This window comes from Wyeomyia smithii, chromosome 3, assembly GCF_029784165.1.
Source record: "Wyeomyia smithii strain HCP4-BCI-WySm-NY-G18 chromosome 3, ASM2978416v1, whole genome shotgun sequence".
Lineage (NCBI taxonomy): Eukaryota > Metazoa > Arthropoda > Insecta > Diptera > Culicidae > Wyeomyia > Wyeomyia smithii.
In genome coordinates this window covers 50,835,944-50,863,065 of record NC_073696.1, presented here as the reverse complement: position 1 = coordinate 50,863,065, position 27,122 = coordinate 50,835,944, and the positions used below count along the sequence as shown (strand labels likewise).

The following is a 27,122-nucleotide window of genomic DNA, read 5'->3' as shown; positions in this document are numbered from 1 at the left end:
ACTTACATTCTCTTCTCACTCACAATCAATCAAGAAAATCCCGATCAGTCACTGCGACTTGTATACAATTTTGTTGATATAAACACAAATAATAATACCAACTAGTACCGCAAATTTGATTGTCTTAACAACCCGCAAGCAGTACCAAATCGAGCAGAGTAGAATGTTGACACGCCGACACGGCTTTGCTGCTGGGAGAGAAGATCAACACGTCGCGTCCCACACAGCTGCGCCCGCATTCGATGGTAAACACAAAACAATTCCAGAGAGAGTGAGCGAGCGGGAGAGCGAAAGACTGTCACCCTTGGTTGGAACAGACGGATGCGGCTTGCGGTGGTGAGGCGTGACAGTGCAAGGCAACTCGTCTCAGTTGTGTGGAAGTCGAGTCGAAGTCGAGCAAGAAAGCGAGCAAAGTGTGTCTGTGCAGTAGTAGTGCAAGAGCAGCAGCAGGAGCCAGACGAGAAAGAAAAAGTACTCGGCCACGAGTCGGGGCCATAACTTTTGTGCACAAAATCATAACAGAGAAGATAAATGAATGTGTGATGACCTCCTCAGTAAAAATAGTTGCGTTTTGTGATTGTTGTTTTGGGGGCGGAGGAATTTTCCAACCAAAGCTTGTGTGCACCGGATCGCATCCGATGAATCGACGTCAGGCGTAAGCATCGTCGGTGATGGAAGAAATTAGTTTGGTGTGCTAAATGTAGGATCGATTCGCAGTGAGATTTTTTCTTTCTTCTCTTTGTTTTGTTAGCACACACCAGTGCAGGAGTGGAAATGGCATTCAAAGTTTGAGAAAAATTGATCTGTTCGAGATTTTCCTCTGTTGGAAATCGTAAAATCGAAGATTAGAAACGCGTCCGCGACATACGACAGACTGTGGCAGTCAGCGTAACGCGAGTTGGCTGCGAGCACCTTGATTGTCGAAATAAAAAGTTTCCGAGTCGAGACTGTGTGGACGAGGATTTGTGCGAGATTTATACCAATTCAAGTGCGAGTACGAGTTTCGAAAATGCGGGCCTAGATGTGGAGAAGAAGACGCTCCAACTCGTGCTCATACGCCATCGTCTACAATTTGCTTTTATTGGTGTAATTTATTTCTTATCTTGTTTTTGAGTTAAGCCCGTTGGCTGCTGGTTTGTTTGTTCGAGCTGATCGCTTGATGGAGATCACAAAGCGCTGTACAGTTCCAATTTGAGTGCATGTGTTGCTACTCTACTAGTGGAGACTATTTTAAAAGACGAATGCTGAGTGAATTCCCAATGTCGCACCTCCCCATCCAAGGCAGAGTATACAAAGTTGCTTCCGATCGTGTTTCCTCGTGTGGTCTCGCGGAGGTCAGCAGGCAGCTGTGAGATAACGCCAAATAAGAAGCACAGTCACAGTTGTCATCCGCATCGCTATCATCGCACTCCGATGGGATAGAGTAAGGCACATTGTTCGTGATTAGCGTAGTACGTAAACAGCTGTAAAATATCAAATTCCATCCGCCAGTCATGGATTGGATCATCAACGACGAGCTAGGGCTGACCGTTGGCCACGTCGTGGGTTACGTGTCGGCCTCCTTCATGGTCGTCGGCGGAGTGCTACCATATATTCCGCAGTACAAGCAGATCAAGCAGACCCAGGATGCCGAGGGATTCTCGCTGCACGTGTGTCTGGCGCTGCTCATTGCCAACAGCTTGCGGATTCTGTTCTGGTAAGTAGGAAGAAAGCGACCGAACAATGAAACATAATTGCTGTAGCGTGTGGCATGCGAAGAGAGCAATGGAAACGAGAAAAAGCGTATCACGAAGTGATGATAATTGGCTGATAACAAGCCGTTATCAGTGCCACCAGTCTGCCGATTGTGCATTCCGTGAGTCGATTGGGATTACGAAATGTTAAGCAGTGAAATGTTAGTTAAATAGCGGTAAAGCTATATTTGAGTTAACTCGATTCCCGAAGGTCTACGTATGATTCGTTCAATCCTAATTGATGTTACCATTACATAGATATTCTTATGGTTGTCATAAAGTGATATCGTTTATGATATTTTATTTGAACAAAGCTCAAGCTAGGTGCTAACTTCCGACAGTCTGTTCCAATAACAACGCAAGCATACTGCGAATAGTTTATTTGATCAGCATTTTACCTCAAAACCAACTAGTAAATATTTTTATAATCAAAAATCTATCTGTAAACTTTGACCAACTCATGCTTTTGCTGTTCTTTGGGAATCCAGTCAGCCTGAGAAGTGTAGCAGATCAAATCCATCAAACCACTTATACTGGCATTGTTTTGGATATTTTCAGTTTATTCTGAGGGAAACTACACTAATCTACTGATCGCTGTTTTGTAATGCGTTGAAACCTGGGGTGAACTGACAGTATTATTCGTGCGTTAAGAAGTTCAGTTTGCTAAAATATTTTTCTAAATAATTTTTGACACCTATTTGTAAAATCTTAGCCAGCTGATAATTAGTAGACTCTTCTGCATCGACAAGCAAGCAATTTAAAGAAAATCATTCATGGTTATCGACGCCATGTTAATTGACACCAGTGGCTTTCCGAACAAATGTCTAACAGAACTCTAAATTTCATTTTTAATAGCTGAGATAGCAGAGCAATTTTAGGTTTCAGAAGCTGAATTGATTTATCTTTTCAATAATTAAAACAGTGATGTGTCCAAGTATATTCTATTATTCTTTTTTTATTTTAACTATACAATATGATTCGGTCATTGACCGCTTATCATTTTGCAGATTATTTATTTGCGGCATGACATATTTTTCAAAATGGTTATCAACATGTTTTCACTCTTCGAACTGATAAGCGAAAACATGATAAAATCAAAAGGTTTGGGAAATAACGTTTCTACTTATGAAATAACTATTCAAACCAAACGATAAACAATTACCATATTTATATTTCTATGAAAATATAGAAACACATTGAAATCTGCACTAGAACCGCGCAGTTTAGACAATATACAAAATGCAAAATAAAACCAAGTCGAGTCAAGTAGAATATCGCTATACATTTTTCGTATGATATATTCATCTTTCTAACGCAGACATCAAAAAGGTGATGATTTCAAACCCAAAGACAAATTCATTTTGTGTTGGCGGCCGTGAAGTACGCAGGTCAGAGTGGAACGATCCTGCTTTCGAATCTACGAAAAAAAGAGTCTTTCTCCAAAGCATAAAATTTTTCATGAGATTGTATGATTTATCGTGAATTCTGGATTCTTTGCAGGATATATCCTCCAAATCCACGCGAGGAGCAATCACTGAATTGGTTATTCAATACCAATATCGTATCGTATTGGAGAATGTAAAAGGCCACTATGGTATAATTGCTCATAATATTTTCATCGTCGAAACTGCTGACTGCTCATTCATATCTTCAAAACGTAAATGCCTCGAATCAGTTCAAGGTATCAAGATTAGGTACTATATTTTGATTTATCTCCAAAAATTTCATATACATGCTTCAAAACCACTTCACCTCCTCCTTGGCACTAAAAGACGGCTTATGGAACCCGTTCCTAGGCCAGAGTTTGCGCTCGTCGTCTCAAAATTCATTCTCACTAGAATCTGTCCTGTAGAGTCCATTCGTTGGTAGTCCGTTTCTGAGTCTGCTATTCCAGATGTTAGAAAAGGTACCGGCAAGAGATTTGATATACCTGCGCCAGTAACAACAATACGAAGTCGATCGACACGTTTTCCATCTGCTTTACGTAGGACGTCCCAATGAATGACTAATGGGACATCCGGGTGGAATCTTTGTTACAGCTAACAGTTGAACTGTAAAAAAATGAAACAAACAAATTTTACTGCCACTGGGTGCTGGGTGCATAACAAATAGTGAGATTGAAAAACGCGTCCGCTAGAAGGTTAAGTAATTGAAAAATGCTATTCGAAACATTGGAAAGCCGTGAGAGCCCAAAATTTGACAACGAGATCAGGGATTTAATAACAATATTCACTTCTTTTGCTGGCTTCCCGCAACACGTGGTTCGTGAACGACGAATAGTCTGGTCATTAATGGAGTGATCAGATGTATCGGACGATTTCGTGTAGTTGTCTTCAACTATCATTTCTAAAATCAAACTTACATTTTGATTTGAAATATCGGTTGTTTTAAACGCTTTTCCAACTCTCGCACTGCCCATAATTCAAAAACTGGCTAATATGCCATTTTTACCAAAATCGAGAAAACAGTTTCTCGTGATGGTACACACCCTAAACAAAGTCCCTACGGGAGCCGATTGTCAAAAAATGCATTTGAGAAGACAGCAAACGTGAAACAATTTTGGCTAATATCCAAAATAATTTAGAATTTGGCTAATATCCAATATCTAATATGAACTTGTGGCATGTTCACGAACCAGAGTATTATTACTGAACTGTGTTTCCTCTAACTCTCGAAAGTGTGTTGTAGCTTGGTGGTTTCTGGCGACAGGTGAGCGATCGTAAGGCCCTTGCATCAAATTTGACTTTTTCACGAAGAATATTTGATGCTACAAGAATTTATTTGTTGTACTGCGAAACCCAATGATCAAAACATGTGACTGTTTCCTTCGGTCATAAATCTTTACATTTAAAAAAATGATATTTAGCTCTTTGATTAGGAGTAATATTAATAAAGAGAAGATTCAGATTTCATTTTGGATTTGATGAGTAAAAATAGGAAAGTGGATTGTGATATTACCATGAATAATAATATTTTCGTTATATTATTATATTGCTGCACGTAACAATTGTCTCGTCGTTATTTTCATCCTCACTTGTGCTTCCGTGTTGTTTTATTAAATTTAAAACCATTTTCATCACCAACGAGTACGATATAATTCACATCGTATGGATATTAGCCAAATCGCACACCGTTTTGTCAACTGACCTTCCGTTTATAATTGAAAAAAAAAACGGCTACTTTGTTAAAAATACGTGGCGGATGGAATTTTTCTACAGATTTCTCTGTTTCAACTCAACGGCAAGGTTCCAGCATATATGAAGGGTGATATACTCAATAAAAAAGTTGTCATGAACAGTCAAAATATGTTGTACCGACCAAAAATTGTCAAATGCGTTTTCTCGATATGATGCCTATGGCATATTAGCCAAATTTTTAATTATGGGCAGCGCAGTGGTGAAATTCATTTTTTTATGTGTTACTCTGTAACAATATGTTTTTCTTTATTTTCGAAAACATTATCAGGACATATACAAATTTCATCTGATTGATCATTAAATCCAGTTCGTATTCATCTTCATTAAATCCAGTTCGTATTCATCAATTTTTTGCATATTTAAAACATAAATGATAAAAAATTACTCGATAGTTAACCTACCTTATTTTTGAAAGCGCAAAGGTGAGATAAGAAAGATAGTTTTTGGCCAGCTCACGCTTCTTTTCGGTATCTGAACTAGTTTTATTCTGGGCTCGTGAAATGTAAAAATTAATCACTTGGCCATTGTTCTTACAGCTACTTAAAATGATGAGTTTTAATGGTGTGAACAGGCATTTCGAGCTGCTTTAGTATTTCTTCACTTAAAGCTTCGAAACTCTGTGTAAAACTGGGATGCTTGTGACACGGTTGTAAAACAAAATTGAATTGGGTTTCCATGATTATTTTGCTGTGTTCAACTGTATTCTACTAAGAGAAGTAAAACGATAAAAGTACCGTAAACCTAACAGTAGGTTGTTGGCAAACACACTAGCGAGGTTATGAGCTTTATACTCACATTTCAATTCGATGTTTAATACACAAAACAGAAGAGAGTGAGAGAGAGTATATGAGTTAAGAACGTGAATAAATAAAAATTCAATTATATCGACATATAGCATTCTGTTCACCTTGCTTATCGACGCAATAACACCGTAACTGCCGAGTTGACAGAGTGCGCGTTAACGACCTTGGCTGTCGATCATTTCTAACCACATAATAAATCGGTTCAGTTTGGGCCTTCAGCTCACCAACATGTACTATAATTGACAAACGTACCGAACAATCCGGGATCTTAACTTATGTACTGAGTTGTTCTACTATAAAATGAACGAGCATTTGTGACTTAAGTATTCATGTAATTGATCATTTAAAACTTTCTCCAGTTGCTCTGGATATTCCCAAAGGCGGCGGAACAAGTAGCCCTGTGGAAGTGGTACAAAATAACACGAGAAGCTTTAGGAACTACGTCTTTGTTTTCTATACTAGATTACATTTTGTGAAATTGAAAATGAAACTGGCGAATGTTGCGTCAGATTTCAAACGATTATAGCAAGCGAACGACTTAATGCATCTTAGTCATTTATATGTCGGTGGATAGATAAAATTTGTAGCAATTGTTTAACACTGTTGCTTTACTGCTTAGTGGTAAAAATAGGTGAGAAGCTCCAAGGTCAAGCTTTACCATACAATTTCCTTGCTATTCCCTTGTTTCCCGAGCACGGATAACAACAACATGGACGGAATAAATTCCACTGCCTACATATTCTGACTCAACAAAGTGTTTTGTTCCTTATGTCTTTCTCTAAGCTCCGTGGCTACGCCCTCATGGCAAAAATCCACGCTGAACTCGATACAAAAGACTACACGCAGTCATGTTGTCATGAAAATTCAGCTTCAGTCTAGTTTGTCACACAATAGCTAGTGGAGTATAGCTGTTAGAGGTAACTTCCAGGCACTGCGGAACACCTTACCTTAATTTTGCATACGGCAGCAACAGGCACCATCGTATATTCCAGGATATTTTGCTGGCACAGCTTTTGGAGGGCACAGCGGAGGGCAAATTTAATTTTGCAAAATATTCAATGCTACCGGTGGTGCGATCATAAGCGTTCTGTAGCACACATTTCGAGCTGAATCTTATGGAATCGGTTAGGTTTTATTTTGCATACGGCAGTAACAGGCACCATTGTACGCTGCAGGATATTCTGAGGGCACAGCGGAGACCATATTCAATCATGCGCGGCCAAGCAAAATATTCAATAATACCGGTGGTGGTGCGATCATCAACGTTCTATAGCACACATTTCGAGCTGAAGATTATAAAATCAGTTTTTTTCAGAACTATAAATGCTTGGTAATTATAATTATATGAATTATAAGAATTTTCACAACTACTACTAGTGTGAAATTTTCATGTATTCATGCATTGTTATTTTTACAATAACGACCATCAAATATAAACGGTAGAAAAAAAAGTAGGAGGTTGTATACAAGACAAGACCGCATAACTGACGTAGAACTACGCACACTATTAACAAATGCATTGTTGTAAGTGTTTCATTAATGAGTCATAACGTCTACTAATGCTTGCTTTGTGTTGTCTCAACAGTGGGGGAATGAAGACACTGAAAACACAAGCTGTAAAAGCTGTTTCACATTCAGTAAATTAGACGGCCGCTACAGATTTAAATTGCTAATATCCAGCACAGATGGCTCGCTTGAGTTGTTAAAAAATTATTAACAATCAAATACTTGTTTATTTGCCTTGAAAAAGGCATTTTGCTGCTCAAAACTGGATTTGCTAATGGCAACCTTTATGCTGCCTCAGTAGTAGGACAATAACGTCTGGCGATACACGCTGAGAAGTGAGAAGAACCGCGCTGCTCCTGAGACATGGTGACCAACCACAGGGCAAGTGATTTGTTTGATTTAAAGGCAGCCACAGCAACCCGCTGCTATCCGCTGCAATCTGCTGTAACTGCTGAGTGCTGATATATGCTGATATCTGCTAAAACTGCTGTCAACGTTGTGGACGGTCTAGCCAGCTCACCTTCCAACTAATGAATGTAGCTGATTTTACCAGAAACACTCTTTTATAGTCGAAGGTTGCTCCGAAATAGGCCACGCCTTTCTGTTCATTTTTGCCATTCTCTAATGTGTTTTAGATGAATTATTCCACAATTCGCGTTTGATTTTTGTATACAACAAATAAACACCGATCGTGCTTTCACACACGCAACGATTTTAACCTCCATCGTGTCGCGGTTTGTTACATCAAGCGATTTCGTTTGCTCGCTGTTGCGTGTTGCATCATGTTGCAACTGAGCAGCTGGCAGACGACGAAGTTCTGTTTATGCTGATTGATTGATTTCCAATTTATTCCTGTAAAGTCGAATTGATGTTAAGGTGATCTAACAGAACAGGGCGGTTTGTTGTTCAAAATCGGTTATGCTGATCACAGCTCTTGTGCTGCCCCAGCAGTGGGGGGATTAGGTAAATAAATAAAGTAATTTTTTTATCACGACTAAATTTGATTGCTAGGATCCAGCACAAAATGCTTGTGTTATTGCCAAAAAATTATTGTCCTTGCATTACTTGTATTTCTTTGTATTACTTTGTGTCTTGAGAAAGGCCTTTTGCTGTTCAAAATCTTTATACGCTGTTTTAGCATTCAGTAAATAAGACGGCCACGACAGAATTGTGTTTTCTTGGATTCAGCATAGAATGTGTTGTTGCCAAGGTAAAGCAAAACTTTATTGCGGGAAGAAGGCCGAAGCCCTTAACTGGCATATCGAGACGTTTGGTGCTGCCTCGCTGTTGCTTAGAAACGTGATGTGATTTGTTTACTGGCGCAACCCGCTGCTGCTACTTCCGCAATTCGCTACGATGCGGCTAACTAGTTATACTATTCTGTCGACCTTTTTTGGGAAAGGCAGCAAGCGACCAATCAGAGGACGTAATTTTCGTTTCAACAAGGCTTGACAATTCTCAATAGTACAATAGTTCGCATAATCAATCAACACTTTTCTACATTTGGGTGGATGCGTGTATAATTTTACAATCAATTGCTGCAAGAATCAAGGAAATCGGATGAAAACAAACCGATTTTAAGCATTTAAAATAGGGAAATTTTTCGTCCCCTTTTCGTTAATAGTTTTCCTATTCACATCCCTATGTGGTAAGCTCAAGAAAAACGTAGTTCTACGTCAAAAATCAAAACCGGTAGTATTGCCTATGAACAGTTTATCGCAGCATATAATATATATATAAGTCCTACGTCACCATTTCATACAGCCCCTAGGGCTGTATACCTTATGGTATTTCCAATTGTTCCGGATCATCCGGCGGACCATCTGGATGCCACGTTGAATAATATCCCGTGAAAGGATGAATACCTTACTAGATGGCACTTTCAAAGCATATATTTAAATTTGTTTCATTTATGAAAGTATGCGCAGATTATAGCCCTGTACAGGGTAGGGAAATGTACCGGTACGCTACAGTATTCACACGACAGCAGCAAGATTTTTGTGATTACCTCTGTGGAATCTACGCGACAGTAGCCGCTACCGAAGTTTCATACGATCTGCTTTATCTCTTGCTTTTCGTCACGAGTTCAATATGTATAACAACAATTCTCTCGCTCACTTCTTTTTATATTGTTGCCATAGAATAGATCGTGTGTTATTGACTGTAGCTGTCTGTAGTATTTATTGCATTTATTACGTATTGAAGTGGAATCAATTTTCTTAGCTTAAATTTTTATTTGGGCACGAGGACGTTAATTGAATTTGTGAGATTCATGCTTTTATTGTCCTGTTTTTGATTAAATATGCAAAATTTGGATGAGACTTTCGCTACAGCGAATTATTTTCGAATGGAAAGGTTTAAAAGTTGAGATTCAAATTTTCCGGTGTACACGATTGATGATATTTTTCGGCTGTACATACATAGTAATTATTAATTTTGCATCTTATTACTGTGCTAAACTGTCGCATGATTGCCAATTATTGTCATTCGCACAATGCGACAGTCGAGATATCGAAGCGGCTGGAGGTCGGCACAAAAGAGAATCGTTAACCATCCGTGTTGGCTTTAAGTCACACGATTCTCTCAAATAGAGAAGCGTACAGTTGAACGCTGCTGTCGCAGTCTGCAAGAGAGGCAACAGTATTTTTCGATACGGTGTCATGCAAAAATGTCAACTGTTCGACACACTGGCCCTGTACATACCGAAACACCTTCTCAAATACACCAAGGTGTTATCCCCCATCAAATCGTTGTACACTACACCTTTATAAGCAACATGCTGTTTAATAAACTTATTTTTAACTTTTGAGTAGATTTATCAACCTACGGCTACTATCGAAACATAGTAAATGATATTCTTCTAATTCCGAAGGAAATATGAGCAAAAAATCGCAACTTCAGTCTTAATCCTACGCAAAACGTGATCGTCGGTGAGTTTGTAACAGCGACATTAGCAGCAGTGTTGCTAGTAAAATGCAATCTCGAGCCGTTCGTCAGATAATCAACCAGTTGGAGGTGAATAGCTTTTCCTATAAGCATCGAAGTAGGAATGAAAAACCTATCGATAATTATCGATATTATCAATAGTCGTGGGCTATCGATAGAATTGTTGAGCTTTAAGCGTTATCGATAGTTATTGATAATTTCCTCGCATTGGGATTCATACTCCACAATGGTGCAAGAACTGAATAAAATAAATTGGCCTTGTCATTGTTGAAAGAGACTTCGAAGCTTGTTCGCTCCCACACGAGATCCTCTTTGAAGTTGTTAGAAAATTAAGAGATAGTCATTTTCGCTCACTTTTTTATGTGTGCGAGTAAACTTTTAAATATTGTTCCGGTCCACAACGGAAGCAACATTTTGTTTTTTTTTTTCTCCGCTCCAGCTGTCAAACTATCGATAATTATCGTATAGTTATCGATAGTATTCGGAAATTATCGATAGCCATTTTATTTCGATATTTCCCATCCCTACATCCGCCTTTTAGTCTTGAGGTGAGTTTTTTTTAGGAAAATTGCATAAAAATTTTATGTTTCTATATATTTTAAGTCAACTGGATATTAGGGTGAAAATGAATGTATGGAAAAAATTTCACACTCGAATTCAAAGAACCGACAATGAAGATTTTGTTTGTTGACCCAAAAAAATACCCGGTACAAAATTTAAGCTCAATTAGCTCTGAAAAGTTAATCATATTTTGATGTGCGTAAAATGATAATCATGCGTCAAATTGACTCCCGACTTCTAAACATGGACATTGCAAATTTTTCTTCATAAATTATCAATGACTGGACATTATGGTGTTAACACATCGTGAAACAGCAAACACCAGTTTAGGTTCTAATATTACTTTATTGATTCGGAAAAACGAGATAAAACCAACGCACTCTCAGCAAGAAATGGGAAATATTGCTGAAACTGAGGAGTAAAGTTGACGCAGACTATCTAACCCTGGAAGTTAGATATGATTCAGGGGTACCTCAAAGCGCTCGAAATCGTGTTCTTTCACCCTGAAAATATGCCAAAGGGGGATTTAAATTGGAAAAATCGAAAATCTTTTATTAATACCTAATGACTCAAAAATGTATAAAACGTCGAGATAACACCAGATACCTGAAAAAAAAAATTGTGTCCGAAAATCGATCTTCTTGGATTTAACCGTTTCCTGGGTAACCATACCCTAATATGGAATACTTTAGAATTGGCTTCTAAAATGAAAAATCACATCTCGTAAATTATTTAAATATTTATTAGACATCTCAAACTGAATATTACAATAGACTTGTGCACTTATTTTTGACTAGGGTGGTTCCAAAACCATAATAAATTTAAATGCGAAATTACAGAGTTTTGTACAAAATAAAACAGCACGAGTAACGAAGGGTTGAGATCGATAGATAAATTGGTGACATTAGTAACTACCACTGGAGCTCCGTAGCCGCAAGGTTACAGATTCTGATTCGGTAAGCGGGTGGTCGTGGGTTCGAATCTTAGTAGAATCAGGCCATTTGGTTGTCAAAGGACTTTAGCATGGGTTTATTCTCAGGCTTCCCACCACGTACCCTCCCTTCAATCTAAATTTTACAATACATACCTTTGTTGACTCTCCTTCTAACAAAAATAAGTCCATATTATAAAAAAACTGTTCTGAGTAACGTATGAAAGTTCTCTCCAGGGAATTGTATTAAGGCGATATTGTTAGGATGCACACTGTTTCCAAAGCTGCAAAAACGTGATCGAAATTATTTTGACCCAAAAACATTGATTTTAGAGCCGTAACATCTTCAGCAAAGTTGTTCCATCAATTATTCTCCATATTATAAAAGTTACAATTCCATGCTCAATCCACTCAACAGTGAGAAACGAGTTTTACTTTTCTCATTTTGGAATATAAAAATCCTCTTTGTTCAGCAAAGTTGTAGACAATTTTAAAAGGAACAATTTTGTTGAAGACATCATACTTCTATCTTATTATTCGAATGGATTTTGGTGGGGTTTTCTATAGATTGCTATTGATTTTTTTTTTGCTATTTAACTTTTTATAGTGATTTTCTACAATTTTCGGATATTCTACAAAAATTTTTGCTAAAACAAAACAAACAATATTTCCGAAGAAAGTTTATTTTTATCTCATATATATTTTTGGTTGTTGACGATTTTTACTAGAATAATGCGCTAATTTACATAAAATAATGATTTTAGAGTAATAGTGTCTTCAGTAAAGTTGTTCTATTAATTATTCTCCATTTTGTAGAAGTTAGAATTTGGTGATTAATCTACCTAAAAGTGAGAAATGAGTTATATTTTTCTCATTTTTGCATATTAAAATCTACTTTGCTGAGTAAAGTTTTAGCACATTTTGTAAGAAACAACTTTGTCGAAGACACTATACTTGTATCAGGTCATTTAAATGAAGTATTGTGAAGTTTTCTCTCGAATGCCCCTTTGAATTATTTTTTTAATATAACTTTTTATAGTGATTTTCTAAAATTCATTTTCATTGTTCTACAATGTTGGTAACTATAATAAATCACACAAGTTCATCCAAAAAAGTATATTTTTATCTCTGAAGTTTATTTAGTTATTAAAGATTTTCATTAAAATAATGCACTCATTTATTTACAAATATCTGCACAGGAGACAGCGAAAGACAAATGCCTATATCTGGACTAAATGACGTATTACTTATACTTAAATATAGAAAAGGTTTAGTCTGCAGGTATTTGCAGATTTTAAAGATATCTGTTAGTAAATTAGTGCATTGTTTCAATAAAAATCGACAATAACTGATGAAATATGAGAGATCAAATAAACTTTCTTGGATGAAATTGTGTGTTTTGTGATAGTAAACAACAATGTAGAACATTGGAAAAATCTGGAAAATCAACAGTAAATGTTATATTAAAAAAAAATATTTTTAGTGGCCATCTGTAGAATCCTCTACAAAAGTCCGTTTGAAAAGGCAGATAGAAGTATGGTACCTTTGAGAAAGTTGTTTCTTATAAAATGTGCAACAACTTTGCCGAACAAAGTAAATTTTTATATGCAAGAATGAAAACAGGAAGATTCGCTTCTCACTGTTAAGTAGATTAATCACAAAATTGCAACTTCTATAAAATAAAGAATAATTAATGGATCAACTTTCCTAGAGTCACTATGGCTCTAAAATCTAGTTTTTTGGGTCAAAATAATTTCGATCACGTTTTTGCAGCTTTGGAAACAGTGTGGGATGGACAGAGGTTCGGTATAGCAAGCTCCGTAAGCTTTAAGCTTGAAACGGAAAAGTAAAACTTACACACAAGCACGGATATGAATGATAAGCGTCACTCACTCACTCACTCACTTACTTCAATAGTGATCCTGCCATTAATATGAATTGCGGAGTATAGAAATCACCTGGGTAATATCACAATAGATCTAATCCCTGGTCGCAGTGATGAGTCCACACAGGAAAAAAAACTACTGTTAGGAAAAGATTTCCTTTCAATTGCACTGCTTTGTGGTCCGAGAATGATTCGTTTCTGTCAATCTGTGTTAACTAAACAGTCTGTACAATATTTGCCTATGTGAACCAATCAATTTCAGACGCGTGTAATCTGTGTCAAACATTTTCATCAATAGTAAGAAAAGAATGAGCAATTCAAGAAAACAAAAACTTTCCCAAACGAATTATTTGTTCCTATTGATAGCAGTAAATGTGGCATCATTCGTTATATGATTGTTTTTGAATAGTCCAACCACCCTTACGCAAACTAATTGGTTCATCTTGGTGGTACATCAGATATAAGGTGTCAGATAGGTTAGTAAGTATAAACATTTTTCCTACTAAACCACTACAAATATAATTTTAATTGTTTTTGGAACCACCCTAGTGAATAATGAATGCACCACCCTTATGAAAAATGAAGGTTAGGATACCTAATGAACATTTAAAACTTTCATGTGGTTTAATAATTTTTCAAACAGATTGAGCAAACACTGGGAATTTTCATTCGTATCAATTGCTCCATGTATCAAACCATGTCAGGTGGATGAAATATGGTATGTAAGAGTGCATTTTGGAGTTTCCAAATTATTTCAGTGAAAAATCACAAAACTACGTATTTTTATAAAAATTCAAACAACAAAACCGTTCTTCAAATTTGAAGCTCTACATTTTTGCGGTAAGGTCTCCTGAATCCATACGCGATGAAATATTTATTTTAACATGCAAACATTTTGAGAAAAACCAGTTTGAATTCACCAAAGTACGTATTTTTCTGGAAACTTGAAGTTCTCAGTCTCCCACAGTAGGTTTCGACTTAGTTCTTCAATTTTCAAGCGCTATATTTTTAGAGTAACGTCTTCTTGATCTAAAGACGGTGAAAGATTTTTTCTAGCATGCACAGATTTGTAGAAAAACGAGTTCGAATTCACTTAAGTACGAGGAACACGGAAAATGCAGTGGAGTGACCGTGACCCAGTCTAAAACTCATCTGCCTAACGCAAACATAAACATAAACAGAAGATTGCAAATCTACGATCATTGGCTGCCCAAAATGATTAGTGAAAAACTTTGCACAATGCTTCTAAAACGCAATTGATCATCTTACCTCATAAACTAAGAGCTTCTCCTCTCATGCATCAAGATGAATGAGGATGAATGCAAGTTAGACTGCCAAGGTTGAGTACTTGAGACTAATTAACGATGAAAAAACTAATTTTCGAAGAACACATTTGAAGATCACCAAATATGTTTATAACATGAAATCCTACATCCTCTCATTAACCGTCTACCGTAAAACGGGGCTAATAAAATCAACTTCCGAGCTTGAAAAATGCTGTTTTAAGTCATTTTGATAACATCTAAAAACCATGCGAAAAATGTTTTCTTGAATATTTCAATAGTAAGCAAGGCCTGCAAAACCATTTATGGGTTAGTAACACTACTGTCGGTTTGTTTAAAAAATTACGAAATAGAGTCTCAAGTTCAGAGCGTTCCTGAGTGTCAAAAAACTTTGCCTGTGGAAGCCATTTTGTTCCATTATTAGAGTTTGTTCGTTTGCTGTACTAGGTCGATAATAAGTCATTTCAAAGTTTTACATTAAAATTTAAGGTTTGTCATAAGGTATTTATCACCTTTTCACTTATGTTTCATGACAAGCTTCCGGTTCGCAAACTTACGGAGCGGATAGAAACAACGCCATAGCGAATATTTTTGCAGAAAAACAAGTGGATTTTCGAAATTCAATTATACTTTTTATGTCAAATGATGCTTGAAACATGTTTTGTACGTTCTCAGCTCATAATGGTCAGGAATTACCAACCGAAAACCGGGAAACAACCGGCAAGCTGTTGAGATTTTACGCAGAAAAAAAACTGTCCCTTTGTCAAGCGATCACGAAACATGGAATCTACTAATCTGTGATTAATCAGATATTACCCTAAGTAGTATTAACGAACGTGTTGAAACTCTGATTTATTTGCTGCGTGTTGCTCGACATGGACTGCCAAGATATTACCAACCCGAAAGAAATGGACGAATCTTTCCGTTTCTAATAAGGACTCTAATAGAACATATTAATTCATATGATAATAAACATGAAGTAATAAACCGAACACTATTTTATTACTTCATAACGCAATTATTCTGTTTTCTCCAAAATAAAACTAGAATCTTCCATCGGAACAAGGAAAATCAATTCGACTTATGAGTGTTTCCTTTCGCCCCATTGCATTGTTGGGTGAATAAAAACATGCAACATTTTTTCAATAAAAGAATGAATTGCTAATTTTATCAAAATGTTATATACAACTTTAATAAAGGTAGATAAGAGCCATGTTTAAAAACTTTCTAGAACATTTTAGACATTACAGTTTTTTTTAAACTGCAAGTTACACCGGAAATTGTTTCTATTCGCCCCGTTTTACGATACTGTATTATCCAAAAATATGTAGTGAAAGAAATCCTACAACATACCAGAGCAATTCAATCCTTAGAAGTTGAAACCACAATCGGAATGAAATGTCATGTTGAAAAATGTTCTCTGCTGTCCTTACCCGTATCACACGTTTCAATCTTGCACGACATTATATTTTCAAAACATCCTGCCTTGCAGCGAGACTTTGGAATGACCACCATCGTAATGATAAATAAGCAAGAGCTAATGGAACTTTGCCATTACCCTCTGGTTATTTTCACAAAAAAAAATGCTTTCGCGGTATTGTAGAAGACAGGTTTTTTTATTCGCTCATAACGATTGTTTGAAGAATCAGCGTTCATTCTGGATTCAAGTAAAATGGCTCTGATCCGTGATTAGAATAAACCTAAGGAACGTTGACAAAATTATACATTGAAGTCTGATATAGCTGTAGAGGAAGCATTCTTGTTGAATTACAATTGTGATGAATTCTCTCAGCGTTATCATCGAATTTCGGTTTTCAATTTTGACTGTGTATCGAGAACTGCGTAACTAAAATCATTGCTCTTTCAATCGGATATGTTTAATTTATGTTATTACTTTGCACTATGAATCACAGCGTCATTACTTGCGTTGAGATTATGAATTCTTCGTTAAGAACTGAGTAATATTTTTTATCCGCACATTTGAACGAAGAGGAGTATTCAGAAGTATGATTCTATGAAATATTAATATTGCATCTGAATCGAATCAAAATTAAAGGAATATCCATAAGTTGCACTAAAGCTAGAAGTTGTGCTAATTATACGTGTACATGTCTCAGCAGCATTCGAAATGTTTTTCCAAAAGAGAACGCGAAATAAGTCGAGAATATTTTTAATTTGAATGAAACTTTGTTTTCGCTTTATCGTTGTATGTGTTTTTATTAATTGTCATGTTTTAATCGTTTGATAACAGTCTGTTGGAAACGTTAACACCCTGTTAGGCATAGACTTGTTTTGTTGAAAACGTTTTCCAATAAAACAGCAAGTACAGATCCAAATTGTCAACATGCGCTTCGAATGGTATGTTTTTCTCAGCTTTCCAGACGGTGTCACTCACTCACTGTCACGATAGCATTCACAAGCACAAAACCGTTCATCACACGCTTCGTATCCAATTGTCGGTCAAAAGCCGGGTCCATTCAAACGTCAGAGATCTGTCAGAGGCAGCATGTTGCGTCAATGTTTGCACATTATTTCCATTCGGAACGGCAGATAACTTGCCTTTTCCGCAACCGAAGAACAGTAAAATTGGTCCGTAATTGATTTATCAATTAAACTGTCTCATTTAATGATTGACACTTGTACATCTCTTCCGTTGGGTTACAAGGTGAAAACCAAACCTGTTCCACCATCCCTTCTCCAGCACCGATCGTAATTTTTCGCGCGATGTTGTGTTGATTCTACATTGAAAAAAATTTTTAGTAACTGCTTCCGCTTTTGTCTGGCATCTTCTAGTGCACAATCTCGCCTCACTCATCTCAGGGGCCGTCGTCGTCGTTTCAAAATTAATTGACTACACTTCCAAGGTGGGCGGCATACTGTAACTATAAACCGACCCTCCCCAGGCCACCCACTTTCAACATCCTACGTGTGTTCGAGCTGTGTGCAACGTTACACTTCGGCATCCAGTGATCAGAACTCGGATACTCAGATGTGCCAACACGAAACAGGTGGTCGGTTTGCCGCAGGGCATCGCATATAATCTGGTTCATAAAATGCAATAAACGTACTGAAATAAATCACTCTCTGCATCTTCTTTTTCTTCTTCTTGATGGCGGCGGCCAGGCGACAATTACCCATCGTTTATTTCTGCTCAAATAAACTGCGGAATTGTTCAATCAAACTTTAATCGCATAGACCCTCACCGTTCCAGTTAACCTCCGCGTTTCGTTCGACGATTAGGTCAATCACATCGCTTGCGGTATCAATCGTACAATACAATGCCCAGAACCAGTTGCGTCCGCTTCGATACCATCATCGTCGTCGTCGTCGTCGGATGGCCCCGAGAAGGCAACGTATGACTCAAATCGCTATTTTTGTACAGTTGCCCGTTTACGTCACCGAGAAGAGTAAAACCAGCTGAGAGTTAAAGAGATTTCGTTAAGCGCAAATTTACATACTTTAACGATTTTGACTATCGTATTTGCTGATCCCATAGCTTATCTTTATAGGCAGTTTTCCCATAAGCTTATACATATGCAATAGATTCCTTTGTTCATTGATAAGCATGAATCAAAACAAATCGATCGACGACGGCCTAATCCTGCAGTCTCATTCAAACGTTTGCGGCTCATCACTGTTTTTGAGCATCTTATCTAATCTGAAGTGTCGCCACAATCAGCACTTGTGAGGCACTAACATTACCTGCATGAGTTGTCATTTTGAAGTGTAAAGTGTGGCCTCGGCCCCAATTGTGATCGAATAAACAGCTTATTCATGACAGCTAACCACAAGAGTGCGGAGGATTACACGCACGAAGGAGAGGAGTTTTCCTTTTATAAATATTAAAGTGGATTTTGTTTTGGAAGTTTGCCTAGAAAACAGTATATCAACGTTCAAATTGGGAATGTTGCCAAAATGATTATACATTTCCAACTAGAATGACCTGAAAATGACCTTAATTTTGATTAAACTTTTTCGATTTCACACGTGTTTCAAATTGTAAACTGAGTATTTTTTCAAACTTGGACTGGATTCAAGCACTGAACCTCAGAAACATTTGGTTGTGTGAAGAAACTGTCTCAAATGACTCGCAGAGAACTAATCTTTTCTTTTGCAGAACAAAATGTACTTTAAAAAACAAGTCACATAAAAACAAAAAATTGAACAAACACTAAATTTTAAATTACTTTTGAAACCAGTTGAGCTTTTCTCTAATTTGCTATCTGAATAAAAAGCAAAGCCTTGGTGCTACATTCCGATTCGGAACTTGACCTTCTGTTTACTATACACAGACTTCGCAGCCAACCGTTAAGTGTACAGGACAATTGCGGGGCTAGCGCTACGATCCTACTGACACTAACAGTCTCTCCCGAGTCGAGACTCGAACCTACGGCGACTGGCTTGTTAGGCCAGCATCGTACCTCGAGACCAGCTAGGGAGGCTCTATCTGAATAAACTTACAAAAAATGACATTCATGAATTTTTCAGGAAATACGAGTTGTTGAATTATCTTTCTGAAATTAGTATATTTACACTAAAAATCAAACTGTTACGTACAACTTCTCAGCTCATTTTCGTAAATATTGCAAAGTTTTCAAGCATGAGTTTGAAATATTTCGTAAAGGATACTGTAGATAAAGATGAAATAGATAATTCAAGTAGTAACTATTCCATAGTTATTATAATTATTACATTAAAGCATTATTGCAAAAAAGAGCACTTTATTCGATGATTTACTTTATTTTTATTTTTGGACAGTTTTTAATAAAAGTGCTCGATTATATAAAAAACGAGCGAAATTTTGATTTTACTGTTTACTAAGACATTTTTTTCAAGTGAGTTCTTTCAATTTTGATTGGGTGATATTCGGTGATATTCGAGTAGTGACCAGTCCTAGAAAGTCGGTGCTTTTTTTTTCATCGGTCAAAAAAGTGAAGCTTTGAGAGTAAAGTCCCACCTCGAGACTTCCGGAAGTCCGATTACAATAGCTAAGTTAGTCTTTTAAAACTTTGCCTAGGACTTGTAATACAAGAGTACACGTACGTGCGTATAAAATAATGACCTTCTGGATTGAAGTCTGTTGCTGGATTGATATTTGAAAAAAATCAACTTAAACCTAACCCTATTTTTGTTTCTGATTTTTCTCCCTGTCGTTTTCTAGTTTTTTGATTGTTGGTTTTTAAAACTTTGCCTTTTCTATTTTTTGTTGCCTTCTTATTTCGTTAGTATCAGCACTTTATTCTGGCGAAGGGAAATCGGGATAATCTACTATTCCAGAAGCTTCCATCGAGTGTCTGTCTGTCAGTGGGAATGGAATTGTGTGACTATACTTGGTTCTGGGAAAGAGACTGCTGAACGATTGGGTTGGAATTTTGCATAGGGATTTTTTCGAGAAGACAAAACTTTTATTTAAGACTTACCGCTAAACGAAATTCGACAGGTCGATTTCCATTGGCACACTACTATTTATGTCATGCGATAAACAACAATTCGAATGTTGTTCTCGAATTGACTATTGACTGAACTGCGCAACGGTTGATTTGAACAAAACGTGCGTTGCACAGTAAGCGGTATCGCGAATGATGACAAGACATCACTTAATCTTTTACGTTTAACGTTTTCCCCTACTCTTTCTTTCACTCTCTCTCTCTCTCTCTCTCTCTCTCTCTCTCTCTTCAATAGTTTCCCACACTCATAATATCTCTAATACAACACAACCCATATTGAGAGTGAGTGATGTGAGCGGCGCCAAACCACTGCTTTCCGTTATGCTATATGCTATGCAGTCAATCAGATTGCTTTCTCAACTTGCCTCTCTCTTTAATATACTTCTCAACATTCACATTACTTGTATCCCCCCGCCCCACACTGGTCGGAAAGGGCTGAAATCAGGGCGAAATTAATAACTCCTAAGGGTTGCCTCCTAGATGAACGATGTCTTTTCGAAAGTTGATCCTGAAACTATTGGCCAACTTTTGGTAATGGCTATGTAGTTCAAGGTTTCACCACTACGGCGGTGCTATCGCTAACTTCTCAAGGAAGCAAAATAGAAGGATAATTTTTAAAGAAAGTTTGTAGAGAGTAGTATTTTGAGAAACTTTTCCTTGGATATGAAGTTAGTACCTGATGTATTTTTTGAAAAATTTAGCAATTGATCCTAAATCATGTATTTTTACGGCTACTTATAGCATGTTTAAGAAGAAAAACCCGAAAAATCTCGAATTTCACGATCCAGGTATATCAAACAAAGTTAAGGTATTCGTAACGGCTATCAATATTTAGGTAGTTTGAATTTTAATTTTTTGAGTGGCGTTCTAAGCTTACATTGCTTGCTAAAAAACGGCCGCTTGCGCGTCGCACGCTCGTTTTTGTTTTTGATATTGTAAATGTTTCGGCAAAAATTGCCCAGAAAACTTTTTTGTTCCTGTCTCTATGAACACGAGGGAACATTTTAGTTTTTGAATGAGCGCGGGTATCGGCGGGGATACCATTTAAAACTTTACATAAAGTTGGAGTGCCAAGTATTTCATTATACTTATTTTGTGGGGGGCTTATTTCCATGAAACAACTTTAAAAAGGATATCTGAAGTTGTTAGAATGCTAGAGTAAGGTTATATAATCATTTTGACACTGTTGTATCATTCTTTACTACTTCTACATTCTGTAATAAATCACCTGGGCAAACAACGTGAAAATAGAGAAGTCGTGAGTGAACAAGAAGCCTACTTTCTCAACTATGTTAAATGTATGACAACATTAATGATCAGAATATTCTGATGATTTTTCACTAGCTTAAACCCTGCAGAAATGATTCCCGAAGAGGGCTTGCTCGATGCATTATGTTGAAAAATTCATTTTTTCCGACTATGTATATGCAGTTCCAGACCACTTTCCCCCCTCACAGAGTTTCTAACTACACCCCTGAACCATGAACTAGAACACAGTTTCTGAGGTGCATTCGAGCCATTTTGGGATCCATGTTGGCGACTTCAAGATTCTGCAGTACAGCCTGCAATGGCCAAATACCGTCCAATAGAGATATTTTCTGACTCGGGATTATACCAAGAACCGCCAATCAGTTTCAGACCCATTTTCTAAATCTAAAATGGCGATTTCTGGTTCCTGGAAAACTTCCATGCATGGGTATAAACCACCTTATATGAATATTTCTAGAATTAGGATGATGCCTAGAAGGCAGAATCGGCCCCAGAAACTTAATACGGAAATTTAATATGGCGACTCCTAGGTTAGCAAACTTGTTTAATCGTTATGTACATGCTTGGCAATTTTGAGACTCGTAAGTGCTGATTTTGAATTTTGACCCCCCAAAAGATTAAAAGAATTTGTCTATTTTTAGAAACAGGACCTGAAGAGCTGTTAACTCCATATGGTCCTCGTAAATCCGTATCTCCGATACCATTTCCAAGATCAGGAATCTGCTTAGGAATGGCCATTTCGGAAACGAATCATCAGATGAACTCCAAAAGAACGCAACCAACGCCTGGGGTGACTATGAAGAAAAAAAAACGCCTGGGGTGATTTCATGAATTTTGATACCAATGTTGTTCGGTTTTATTGACAATTGTAGTAATTTGTCTCATCGAAGATCCGGCCTTTTTATTCTCTGTATGGACTCATCACTGCGATCAGAGACATTTTGATGTATTGTGATATTGCCCAGGTGTTTTCTGTACTTCGCACTTCATATTATTGGCAGTATCACTATTGAAGTGAATGATACGCTTTTCATTTATATTCGTGCTTGTGTGTGAGAGTTTACCCTTTCATTTCAAGCTTACTGCTCTACTATACCGAGCCTCTTTTCTATCCTACCAATAACTCCAAATTACAATTCCCTGAACTGAGGCTACACCTAACGTTCCTCTCTGGCTAGGTTTATTCTAAGAGGGACTTATTATATCAAGAGGAAGGAGTCTTATCGAAAGCTCGTTCCCCCGTGCCAATATCGCCAATTACAATTCCCTGTATAGGGTAAATATTTCTGAAACCAGTTTTATTATGAGAAGGACTTATTTTGTCAATAGGAAGGAGTCTTATCAAGACCTCGTTCCTCCAACCAAGACCGTCATAATTACAATTCCCTGACGAGAAAATACCTTACTCAGAACAGTTTTATTATAAGAGGGACTATTTTTGTTAGGATGAAAGTCAGCAAGGGTACTTTGGAATTCAGCTTGAAGGAAGGGTATGTAGTGGAAGGCCTGAGAATGAACCCATGTTGAAGTCCTTTGACAGCCAAATGGCTTGATTCTATTAAGATTCGAACCCACGACCACTCGCTTATCAAAGCGGTCTCTGTAACCTTCCGGCTACGAAGCTGTCAAGATCCGGACTTACAGAGACTAGATGTGATCCCTATTTTGTTTCTATCGGTCCCAGATGCTAAAATAAACCATTTTTCCAATATTTTGACGTGCCAAGGTCAAAAATCGGTCTATAATTGAAAAAAGTTAGAAGCACTTCATTTCGGTAGGTACCCGAATATCCTGCCGAGCAGTTATGATGATGATGATGATGGTCCCACCTCATACCCCTACATCGGTTTGAGCTGGTATAATCTATATAATCTGTCTACAAAACAGACTTTATGTGTGAAATACAAAGCCTTTTAAACTCCGCCATTGTTGCTGAACGTTTAACATGTCTTGGCATCGAATTGAAAAAGTTAATTCCTTTGTACAACAGAGAGTTCTGTGATCTTCCGATTAAAAAATGTGGTGTTCTAGCATCAACCGCGTTTCTAGTGTTGTACTTATGAAAATCACTTCCTCTATCAATTCGATCACACAAATAGCGAGGCAGCATGTTATTCAAAATTTTATATAGAAACACCATTGTCAAAAAATAAACTCTTTGCTTCACAGAAAGCCATTGCAATGCGTCCAGCATAAAACTCGAGGAAGTGTATCTATTACATCTTAATATTAATCGCATTATTTCATTTTGTAAGCGCTGCAGTCTCAACATTTGTGTATTGTTTGCAAGAAATAGTATGGATGAACAAAAATCTATATGTGTTGAAATGATTGACTTATAAAGACTAATTTTACTACTAACAGTCAATTCATTTTTCAAACGGCAGAAGATACCGTATTTTTTCGCCGTTTTCTTGATGACATTATCTATGTGAGACTTAAAAGTTAACTTGTCATCAATAATAACTCCAAGATACTTTATTTCATTCACGCGATCAATCGTCTCACCATCAATTACAATGTTTACGTCTAGTCTGGAGTTGGCAGAAGAAATAATCAAGTACTGTGTTTTACTAATATTTAATTTAAGCTGTTTAAATTTTAACCAATTCGCCAGATAATGTAAATCTTGATTCAAAAGTTCTACAATATCGTTTGGATTTTTTGCTGCAATGAACAGAACAGTGTCATCGGAAAATAAATTTATATCGCAAAACCGTAAGACTCGCTTCATGTCATTAACATAAATTATGAACAAAATGGGCCCTAAAACACTTCCTTGCGGTACACCAAGTGTATTAGCCATGGAATCCGATTCAAAATCATTAAAACGAGTCTTCTGAGTTCTAGCACACAAATAGCTTTCAAACCATTTGTATGCTGTCCCTACGATACCAAAGCACTCCAATGTTTGTAACAATAAGGGCCTAGAAATTGTTTCAAAAGCGCGTTTGAGATCCAAAAATACAGCAAGAATAGTTTCTTTAGCTTCGATTTTTTCTTTCCATTTTGCTAACACCAGATTTAATGCAGACTCACAAGAGTGCCCCTCTCGATAACCTGATTGCTCTGAGATTAGCAAATCATTACTATTTAAATAATCCATCAGCTGGCCTTTTACAACTAGTTCTAAAATTTTCTCTAATGTGTGCAACATATTAATGGGTCGGAACTCTTCGGCTTTATCCGTCCCATTAATCTTGGGGATAGGAACCACAAGCGATTCCTTCCAAACTTCAGGCACGTGCCCCGTTCGCAACGATTCATTAATAAGGTCCGCAGATTGTGTCCAATGACATGAAAGCAATCTTGTATTACCTTCGCGTTGACATTGTCGATACCAGCCGATCTCTCCAAAAAAAAAAAAAAAAAAAAAACTAATATCTTTCAACTCTGCAAAAGTAATTGGATGAAAACCATCAAAGCTACAGTTATTATGGATCGGCTGTATTATTTCGTCAGGCTCATTGACCAAATCAATACTTTGATTGATCGATTGAACACTGTTAACAAAATAACTGTTAAATTTATTTGCAATTACTCGCGCCGATTGTTGTTCTAAGCCATTTAAAGTTATGGATTGCGGGCAACAATCTTTACTTTTCATTAGTTTTTTTAAAATTTTCCATAACTGTTTGCTGTTATTTTGATGTTGATCAATCTTCCGCTGTATATATTCACACCGTGCCTTTTTCAAGGACCGTGAATACATGTTACGCGCCGCGGTGTACCTATTCCAATCATCAGTACTGTTACTTCTGTAAAACAACTTGTACTTCCTATCTCTTTTCCGTTTTAAACGCAGAAGATCTAAGGAGTACCAGCTGCTTGCATTATGCAAATTACCATGTTTTTCAAAAACTAAACTATTGGTACATTCTTTCAGTGTGTTGGTAAGAACAGCTGCTTTATTGTCCAAATCACCAGCTATTGGTTGAAAATCCAAGCTTCTCGAAACAAGTTGAGACACTGCTTGCTTCGAATATCTATCACAGCACTTTATCTTTACTTTATCATCACGGTTTTGGTCATTCTCAATAAAAACACAAATTGTCTCATGATCTGTAATTTTGTAATCGGCCTCTGTAAAAGAATGAACATTATCAAAATTTGAAAACACGTGATCTATTAATGTACGAGAATGTCTGGAAATTCTTGTATATTGACAAACCGTTTGTCTCAAATTGAAAAAAATTGCTAATTGCTTCAATTGATACGAATTTGGTTCATTAAGCCAATTAATATTAAGATCACCAGCAATAACGTTTAATTTATTCAAATCTACAAAAATCTCCCACCAGTTATCTAAAATTTCCAAAAACCGCTGGTCACTTGAACTGGGGGAATGGTATACAATTCCAAAATTTTCCATCGTCATGCCTTTTTCAACTGATATACCCAGGAACCAATTGTTTTCAACACATTCGTTTAACCGAGTGTTGAATTTAATAGATTCCTTGGCGTAAATAGCAACCCCTCCTGTATGTCTGGAGTGTGACAGGCAAAAAGCAACTTTATAACCCGGAATGTTAAATTGATCAAATGCATCAGCTTCAACTATATGAGTTTCAGCTAGCAACACTAACATCGGACGTGTTGTTCCCACAAGATGCCGCAAAGCGGCATAATTTGTAGATAAACCAGCAATATTTAGGTAAACTATCTCTAACTTCCTCTCACATTGCATTTTCTCCAGTTGCTATTTACTTAACAACATGTTGCTTTTTCTTTTTTCAAACAGTCTCCGATATACCGGACACTTTGTACTAAATGCTGGATGTTTTACGTCCAAGTTCAAATTAAATTCTTTATTAGATTTCAAACAATTTACGCAATTAAAATCAGCCGAAGAGCATTCCGATGTTTTATGTTGTCCGCTACACTTTGAGCAGGTTTCAGTATTAACACATTCTGTGCTTTTGTGTCCAAATTCTCCACATTTGAAGCAACGTAGAACATTAACGGCCTCTTGAACCGAACACCTATCCCACCCAATGTTTACTTTACCAGCAGTCATCAAGACTTTTTAACAAGTCAATAAAGACTTCGGGGGAATATTGATCACTCATTCCCACAATTTTCAACTTAGGCTTAGCGTTTGTAGGAATAACAGCATTATATTTTTCACCTAAATTGCTTTCAATATATTTTTTCACGACCTCAATGTTATCCCCTATTGCACACTCAGCAATTATCGAACCTGCTTTCCCGTTTCTAAAGTTTCTAATTTTGTGTATTTTAGGATCCAAATTATTTTTCAAAAAAATTCTAGTATCTTCACTATATTGAGAAGACTCGACTGGTTTAATCACAATGACCGGCCGAGTCTTACGGTTTTCCACTCGCTTCAATTTATTTGCATTCCCACTTGACCCCGCTAAAACGTTCGCGTATGTCAAAGCATTTTCAGAAATAAAAACCTCGTCATTTTGCTTGACCGCATCTTCTATTGGTTCGTCACACTTATTCGAAATTATTTTTTTCTTGTTGGGAATAGAGTCCGACTCAGATTGAATCGTTCTCTCAGTTCTAGACCTTTTTCTGCTCATTGCAGCATGTTT

General features: G+C 37.0%; 1 protein-coding gene across 4 annotated transcripts in view; it reads left to right on the top strand.

The window, feature by feature from the left end:
- Window positions 1–385: 385 nt before the first annotated feature.
- Window positions 386–27,122, top strand: part of LOC129727576 (solute carrier family 66 member 2) — a 79,463-nt gene continuing 52,726 nt past the window's right edge. Inside the window, exons 1-2 of one of the 4 annotated variants that reach the window (XM_055685542.1) lie at window positions 386–655; window positions 1,120–1,696. In XM_055685542.1, the coding sequence (XP_055541517.1) occupies window positions 1,494–1,696 (203 nt within the window). In that variant the 5' untranslated portion in view covers window positions 386–655; window positions 1,120–1,493. Of the gene's footprint in view, window positions 1,697–27,122 lie in introns of all 4 variants that reach the window. The other 3 variants (XM_055685539.1, XM_055685538.1, XM_055685543.1) reach the window with 3 other exon arrangements.